This window comes from Antrostomus carolinensis, unplaced genomic scaffold (assembly GCF_000700745.2).
Source record: "Antrostomus carolinensis isolate BGI_N321 unplaced genomic scaffold, ASM70074v2 scaffold53057, whole genome shotgun sequence".
NCBI classification, from domain to species: domain Eukaryota; kingdom Metazoa; phylum Chordata; class Aves; order Caprimulgiformes; family Caprimulgidae; genus Antrostomus; species Antrostomus carolinensis.
In genome coordinates, this window is record NW_010327681.1 from 691 (window position 1) to 9,817 (window position 9,127).

General features: G+C 40.8%; 1 protein-coding gene across 1 annotated transcript; it reads right to left on the reverse strand.

Moving 5' to 3' along the window:
* Nucleotides 1-600: 600 nt before the first annotated feature.
* LOC104528057 (DNA topoisomerase I) lies at nucleotides 601-8,643 on the reverse strand (the record flags this gene model as incomplete). Its single annotated transcript, XM_010171955.2, has 6 exons — nucleotides 8,534-8,643; nucleotides 5,048-5,169; nucleotides 4,235-4,357; nucleotides 2,584-2,771; nucleotides 1,822-1,966; nucleotides 601-744 (listed from the first exon to the last, which is right to left on the reverse strand). Coding segments are annotated over exons 2-6 (714 nt in total), but the record flags the coding sequence as incomplete, so codon positions are not given.
* Nucleotides 8,644-9,127: the final 484 nt, after the last annotated feature.

The following is a 9,127-nucleotide window of genomic DNA, read 5'->3' on the forward strand; positions in this document are numbered from 1 at the left end:
ATTTCTAATTTTTGAAGAAAAACCTTCAGTGTTCATATGAAACTATAACTATTCAAATCAAAGTTCCATGGTTTACATCAAATAATTTTGAACAAAAGCTGTTAATTAAGTTGGTCAAGACACCATACACTACCAGGGCAACAGCTCTCTGGGAACTGGTTTTAAGTAGCTTTAAATACGTCAATACAACTGCAGATTTCTTTATGCTGTGGTGAGAAAAATTACCATAATTATGAAACCTCATAACTGTGACCTCAAACTAAAGAGGTGACAAACCAGCAGAAATTCCCAGCAGGAAAACTGAAACAGCTGGAGACAAAAGGCCCACACAAACTTCCCAGTAATAGAACTGGGTGATTCTGGAACCAGGCTGTGAATTTTGCCTTAACTAAAACAATGCTGCCTGAAATAGCCGTGTTCAGCACAATAGTTTATTGCTCTGGATTCCAGGTAATGGGAAGGAAAAGGGAGCCTGCCTATCAGGAAGTCTCAGGATACCTTATTAACTGGGCTCAATTGTGTGAACAGACACAGAGCACTCCTGAGTATGCCCAGCAGGATGGGAAAGGTAAGAGGAAGGTGCTGTGGAACGAGCCTTACCTTATCGATGAAGTACAGCGCCACAGCCCTCTGCCGTACTTTCATCTCTTTGGATTTCCAGTCTTCTCGATACTGATTTCGGATTTTATCTACACATTTCTTCAACCTCCGAGCTGTCTCATACTTCTGCCAGTCCTTCTCACCCTGCAGAGAAAATGAGAATAGAATCAGCATCAGAAAGCAGGCAAAGGACCAGTCCCAATCTGCATCTCAAGGTTTTGCAAGTCTGCGTGTCGCAAACGGTCTCACTGTACAAAAGCACTGAGATTTTGCCGCTGAACAGCTCAGCTTCAAACTATTCTGCCACGCAGCTGTAGGTAATTCAGATTTGCATGATATTAAATGCTTCCATGGAAGTAACCATAATAAAGACAGAAAAGATACTGTCTTCCATGGTTCTCAACATACAAATGGTTTCCTCTGCTTTATTCAGATGATACTTACGTTCTTTAAGCTGTGTAATTAAACACCCATAAAATGTAAAAGCATCATCAACAGTTCATCATCATTATTATATATTCAAGCCACGGCAAAAACAGGGCATGAATTTGCAAGGAACAGAGATTTTTCCTGATACTTGTAGGACTAACTCCTTGTTTCCAAGCCAGGAAAAAATATCTTAAAAAAAGACTTAATGAGAAGAACTTAAATCTGACCCTCAAAACTGAAGGCTTCTTATCTTTCACCAGGTTTATAATTGATCTTATGGAACTGATGCATTGACTGATTATTTGCTTGCACAGCAGGGTTTGTTTTCTTTCAGTCGTGAGCTCCTTACCAGGCTTCTCAGCCAGTAGCCTAGCCATGTTTTTAATTTCACAACTGTCTAATTAGCAACCCATGGTTAGAACTTCACTACATAATCAGGCAGGGGAAGTTAGGGACAAAAGTAGATAAAATATCCACCAGAACAAGGCTGTTCTTGGATAAATTATTCCTTTTAGGTTTACACAGAGTAAAGGATTCCTACTAGGAATGACACAATGATGATTTTTTAAATAGATATTTTCCATATTGCATCTGCTCTCCTCTGCAGCAAATGCGTTCCTTCTTTTTAAGGAGAACAGAACAGCAACTTTCCTATGTTTTTCAGTCTGTGTAGGATGAAATAGCAAGACAGCTTTACTTCCTATCTCTCCCCCAGCCAACAGCTACATTTGCTTCCTGGAGACATTACCAGTAACATTTTTTTTTGTTGTTTTTTTTAAACTAGATCTTTACCTTAATTCTTGAGCTAGGGTTCAACATGATGTATTTGATAGAGCCTTGGATGTTCTCAGTCCATGACACCAGCCAGGTAACCTTGTTATCATGACGAACCTCCTTCCATTTGTGTCCTGGTGGTGGGGAAGGGATCTTGGAATCTCTGCAGAGAATTACAAAACAGCAAATAAAAATTATTTAAAGAGACTACCACAGCATCAAAATAGAGAAAGTAATGAATATCATCACATGAAGAAAGCACAGGGAACAAACTGAAACAACATAACTCCACATTTCCACAGGCAGGAAATCAAGTGAATTGAAGTGAACAGCCAAAGATCAGAAATGTAACTGCTATCAATACGTTTCTGCTGAGGAATTAAACTACAGATAGGAATGCACACTGTCAGGATTAGCTTGGATTTGTGGACACAGCAATAGTGTGGACACTTATCAGGACAAGATTGAAGAGAGACCCACCAAACCTTAGCCTTTGACATCAATGAAAGGCAGAAACAGGGCAACATTTCAGGCAATACTATCAGGAAAGACTGTTTAAGCAGATGTAGGCTGTAGGCATGAGGAAGAAAAGATGTTGACGAAGTTCTACATGAAACCCATGATAGCCTCGTTCAGTCTTTGTATGACTCAGTTTCCTACCCATATAAGAATAAGATAAGCAACATGCGTATTTCTACATGCTTGAGTATCAACCTATACAGGATTTTTTGAAAAAGAAGCTATTTCACAAAGCCAAGGTACAAAACATCCAGTGCTCACTTGCTGCAGTTAATGATGATGTCTTCTGGCATGATGCGTCTCTTCAACATGCCCATTTTGGGATGGTTCCCACGGCCTCGGAAGAGACCTGGGGGTTCAATCTTAAAGTTGGCAATCCTCTCCTTGTGGTTGTCCATCACACAGTAACCATATTCCTTCAATAGCCGCTCGTTCTCCTCTTTGATTTTCTGGAAAAAGTCAAAAGCAAAGATGATAAAATAAGCACCACACATCTCTAAATGCCAAGACTTTAAAAATGTTGACATTTGAACCACACTAATGCTGAAGACTCAACTCAAAACCAGAGACCCATCATGTCAAATGTTCTGTCAACACACAGTGCAGCAGACTGTCCAGAAAAGGATTCATAAAATGCAAGTGGCACAAACAAACTGGAAAAAGGGAAATAACGTGTGAAAACTCTCTTAAAACTTGTATTTGAGGGAAGCAGATTAGGGCTGTGAAGACAGCTATGATTTTGCTACAGTAGAGGCATTCACCTCTATCTGCACACCACAGCTACAAGGGCAGCCCCAGCACAGTACTTTTTAATATATGCTATATTCAGCATTTGACATCCACCAGACTTCACATTTTGTTGTTTAGGTATAAAAACCTCAGACTTCTACATCTGAACTCTGCATCAGAAAGCAAGCAAAGGAATGTCTCCAGTCTGCTGCATGTCAAGCCTGCGTCAGCAAATGGTTTCATAAGCAGAACAGCGTCTCCTAAGTAAAAATGTGCTGAGATTTCACTGTGTACTTCTGTGCTTGAACTCTAATTATACAGAAGGAAAAATAAAAATATTGCAGCTCAATATAAAACATCTGACCCACAGACAGCACTGGTGGGCCAGCTGAGAAACTAACAGAAGAAGCCACTTCTGCTCCATTGTAACAGCCACCATGGATGGGAACCAAGAAGGGCTCACCCATGTTAAATGGAAACAACAATAAGACATGGGCTCTCTATTTTGGTGGGACCTCTATGACCTCAAAGGCCATACTTTCAAGCTACCAGGCCCCTCAAAGGACAATTATTGTAGCATTGTAAAAGATCAATCAAGAATTTGGGGTAAGTTTCCAACTTCCATTGCAGTAAGTCTGTCATCTAAAAGCTATTTAATTCTCTCCCCACAAGCCACTGTAGTCATGCTACTGAAAAATAAAGTTGTGGTTTTTTGTGGGTTTGTTGTTTTTTGTTTTTTTTTTACTTGATATTTAAGATTTGTTCTCTCATTTTATTTACTAATGCAATTGCCACATCCCTTCCACTATCCCAAATTTTACCCTCCAAACCCAAGAAACTTCTAAAGTGAAAATCTGTCCTTAACTGAGTATCCACTGCTCATTATTGGCCAGGGACGAAGGCTCCCATGGACACAGCGCCTCAGATTCTCTTTATTTACTTAAGCAGGATCAGGAGCCTTAGCACTATCAATATCATTTTAAGTCAGGATGAAGACTGGGCTGTAAACACATTGCTTTGCCTTACCTGAGCTGCACAGCAGATTCCTACACTTAACACAAAAGTAATAATTTGAAAGCTAGTAAACACTGACTTATAAATGGCAAGGCAGGCAGAGGAATGATTACACAAAGATGTTTACAAGCCAAAGCATCAAGAAGTCTCCTAGAATTCCCTCTGGTACCTGTTTCTCCTCCTTGGACATCTGTTTCCTAGCTTCTGACTGAGCTTTGAAATACTGGCTCATGTGGGTGAAGTCACACTTGCTGAGGTTGGTGATAGTGCTCTTCTCTTCAGAGGTCATTTCCTTGCAGAAAGAAAGCAGCACTTAAGTTTTCATACATAGTAGAACATACCCTACCCCACGCAGTTTAAACAGGAACAACAGACAGGTTCTCACAATAAATCCCAAGAATCCCCAAATCCTTGCACTCGCTCACTCCAGTTAAAGTCAAAGAGAAAAGGACAAGAAGCAGAATGTATGGAGTGCTGGCCTTCCAGCAGTCTGATCTCTGTGAGCACTGGGTGCTGTCCCACCTCCCACAGTGCTCTCACACTGAACAGTAGCTAGGACTGTTGAGGGATAAGGAGAAAAATCCAGTAACCCACCTAGGAAAACTGCATCAGCTGGTCTAATGCTTTGATCTTATGGCTGATGACTGAGCTGAAGTTCTGAGTTTTAGGTCTTAGGAAGGGGTTTCCTTCTAATATAAAGCTGGCTCTTCACCAAGGCATTTAACAGGTCAGCTACACCCCACCATGCTATTAACAGGCAAATTTGGTTGGGAGAAGTCTGAATTAGTTGGTTTAGAAAGGTATTTCTGATAGGGACCTTCCTGGTGAAACTACAGGATAAACTGGAAACTTCACAGCTACGATCTGAGGCAGGTTTTAGTCGCCTCAAGCTAACTTTCCTGTGCATGGAACAGTAGCCCCTTTTCACTGAGGAGATCCCAGCCCTGCCTGCAGTCATTGCAGCCCAGGACTACATACATACCTTCCTCCAGTCTTTAAAAAAGTTTTTCCTGAAGATTTCCTTTGTAGTGTACTCGTGATCAAGCATTTTTGCAAAGAACGTGGCAACTTCTTCTGCTTTGGTGCTCAGCTTCATGACTTTACCTACAAAGAAAGGTTTTCTTGTTAAAGAAAATGGTAAACAGGAATTGAAGTCAGAAAGAGGCCATAGTAATTACCTTGAAGGACACTGTGTTTTTACCACAGAGCAGTTCTTCTTAATAATGTTACATAGTACAGCAAATTGGACAGACAAAGGAAACAAAGGAGCACAATTGCTTGACTTTCATCGTAAACATTTTGAAAAAAAGTTTCCTCTGGAATCCAAACATTAAAAAAAAAAAAAAGCAATAGCAATCTGATGTGAGACAGGTCTGAGAGATGCAGGGCAGGAAGGGGAAAAGGCCTCCTGCAGGAAACCCTATGCTGAGACACCCCAGCAATGTGTACGCTCCTGTGGAGATAGCTCCTGCTGTTTGAAGTGAAAAAGGCAAGAGATTTTATTAAATTTCATATTCAGGCACTTGGACATATGGGAAATACAGTCTCTGTATTAATCTTCTGCCCACAGAGGGACTCTGCTTTGGAACACCCCTTCTAGCCTTTAGCTATTTCTAGCCAGGAAGAGCCCTTCCTATGTATACAGCACAAACAGGCTGGAAAGCAGTGCCAAATACTTCACTCCCCTTCATGGCAGAGAAACGTGTCAGGATTCTGCGAATCGTTCCCTTTGCTGTGGGAACACACTCCTGTGGCTCCACATCAGGCTCAAAAAACTAATAATTTTTAAGAAAGACTGAGCTTTCAGTGAACGGAGAGGTCACATTTCAGCTTATCTGCAAGACTGCAGTACCAAGTGAAATTGCTGCAAGGGAAGCATTTAAAACACAAGGGAAAAGAGGCTACTGCAGCATCACAGCTGTAGATTCGACGTCTAGCGTTCCTATCGAGTGTCTTTTTGGTCCAGATTGCATTCCCCGTGGCACGTGAAGTGCCAGTGATCCCTGTAAAGGATTTTGCATGCAGCTCACATCTCCAGCTAGTTGCAAGAAATGTTTAAAGTCCCAATGGGCTGGCAGACAGTCAACACCTGTGGATTTTTTTAATGACCATTTTACTGCACAAAAGTCAATACAAGAAACACTAGTCTTTATTCTATGCTCTTGGAAAAAAATACCACACTTTTGATTTACTACATATTTTTAAAAGTTGCATCATCTCCAAAATTAAACCATGGGAGTCATCTATAAAGCCTTAAGAGCTATAAACCCTCATAAAACAGAGGACTTAGCAAAAAGTCCTCCCAGTGATCTGAGAATATTCCACAATTAAAGTAAACCAACAGTAACTCTGCCAATTTTTAAGCTGCAACCTAAAATACAGCATTTGTTTGCTTGTAACAGGAAATGGGGGAAGGGAGAGACAGCAAGGGAAACTGTTTTTCCAGGCTGCAAGTCTAACTTAAAAGAAGCTATCAAGTCAGTAAGACGTTATGGGGCTAAAATGACTGATATTCTTCCCAAATTGCTGAAGGCTCAGTCACCTTTATCTAATTACTTTAGAATATATTTCATTGCACTCAATTTCCTCTTTTTTACAAAGGTTTGAGAAGGTTTTCAGTGACACGGCTGGAAAAGAAAAAAAATTTAAGAAAAGAGATTTATTGCAGAGTTGGAAATATTAGTTACTTGACTTAAAACTTGAAAAACAGAAAGCAACGAGGGGACATAATGAGCAGAAGAGACTGAAACACAACTGCCACCATTTACTCTCCTAACTTGCCCCATCTACAGAACACAATGCAAGTTCAAGCCACCTCAAGGGTATGAGCAGTAGCTTGTTAACCCACAGTCACTCAAACATACACTCAAGCCCTAAAAGATGGTTTTGGCATTTCAAGCTCCTTCACCAAGTCTGGCATTGTAAGCACTAACAATAGCTCCAGCAGTCATTGTGTTAGATGAAAACAGGCAGCCTCACCGCAATGCAATCACTAGGCAAGGGACGATTCCTTCAGTGAGAGCCTGCAGCCTGGCAGCTGGCTGGCCAGTCACAGCGTGATTATTGGACTCTACAAATCATCCTAGGATAATCTTGAAATTAGACAATGCCTTGTGAGCACAGAAAGCAGCTCTCAGCAGCTGCTGTGTAAATCAGACATCTGATTTTTTGCCTCGTTTCTCAAGGAAGACTTATGTGATTGCTTTATTTGCCAGAGCCACCCTGACCACTCTGTAACTGTTGAGCCTATTGATGAATTTCTGCCATGACAGAGACAGATGCTGCAAAAATACCTGCAATTCCAAGAGGTTTTGTGAAATAGATGGCTAGATAGAAGAGGAGTTTATTGCTACCTGCACTGATGGGATAGCTATACAGCAATTTGCCCTTCTCTCCTTCTCTAAACACCAGGAGAGATATCACACATTCTTCAACAGAGGAAATAAAATTCCAACTTTGTATCAACTTCTTATCAAGCCCTAAGAAAGAAATCTGCAGACATCCCTGATCACTGTGCTACTTGCTTGGAGATAGCCTTTAATAGGATGCATTATTTTTATTTCACTAGATTACTGCTGAAAATGAACGCCACCTATTTCTCAGTATTTAAAAAACACTGTGTCATGTCACATGAAAACAGCACGTTGCTCCTGGAAGAGTTCCATGTGCAGATGTCCCCTTCACCAAAAATTGTGTTTTCATCCATTCAAATGCCTCCCACTTAATTCAATCCTGGGTTAATTTGATCCTTCATTTAACATGATCACAGGACTAAAAGGAAACACACGGGTCATCAAGTTTGGTCTCCAGCAGGCACCACATCATATAATCCCTTCCACGTGAGTCTCTAACAACCAGTCAGCCCAGCATATTAGAATCCCACATCAATTAGTTCTACCACACACAATGGTTAGTGAGTGGGACCACGACTTTCAACAGAGGGCTGTGGCCTTGAGGCCAGGGCCATCCCATGCATGCCTACAAGATTCTAATCATCTGTATCAAAACTCATTTGTCTTTTATTCCAACGATGCCACCAAATGAGCATGAATTTCATCACAGATGATGGAAGTTGGAATTCATAAGGTTAAAGAGAACAGAGCAAGCCTAAAGTTGACCAGGGATGAAGTAGTTATAATTATGTATTCATTATAATTATGTATTCTACTTATTATACACTGCTACTCTTAGGCATAAGACACTCTCATACTGTTAAGGAGCCTGAGAGATTTACCACCGTAACAGAGTGAGAACAAGTTCATCTCCGTGTCAACTTGGTTAGCAGAATTCAGCACCCTGTTCCTTTACTTCCACAGATTGTTCCTTCACTTAGTCGTTGAGGAACTTCTTTTAAACTAACCACTAAAACCAAACCACCTCTTCATCTCTTCAGTCCCAGGAAGAACCCCACAATACCCCGAGAACATTTATTTCTCTTCCCAGCTAATGGAAACACAGATTAACTCACCATCATAATAAAACTTGACATTTTCAGGCAGAGGTTCATATGGTGGAGCAAATACAGGACCTTTGTGCTCTAGGAACTTCCATTTAATGCCTTCAGGGTAGCGCTCTTCTTCCCACCTTAAAGAGAGAAATATGAAGCAATACAATTTTAAGATCCTAATCTTCATTTTATTACTATGTGGGTATAAGAGTATGCTAAAGATAATCAGCAAGCAATCATTGTTTTGCCAGGCACAGACCAAGTACAAATATTCAATGTACTGTTGCCATTTATGTCTTCCCTCTGCCCTCCCCTTTTTTTTAAAAAAAAAAAGTACAGCCATGTCCATGAAGAGAACACCTTGGGTCATAGGTTATCTGGTGACACCGTAGTCCTCATTCTTTTGACAAAATCACACAGCTGAAAAAGCTTAGAACTTAAGAAAATTCAGAATTCAGTCTTGTAAAACAGCTAGGATCATGCCAAATTGGAGTCAGCTGTGATCTAACACCAGGTCCAGAATGCCCACTCAGCAAAGCCAAGCAACTGTAGTGTATTATGCAGCTGCTTTCAGATGTGAACAAGTGTGAGGAACTGCACTACGGACTTGTCTCA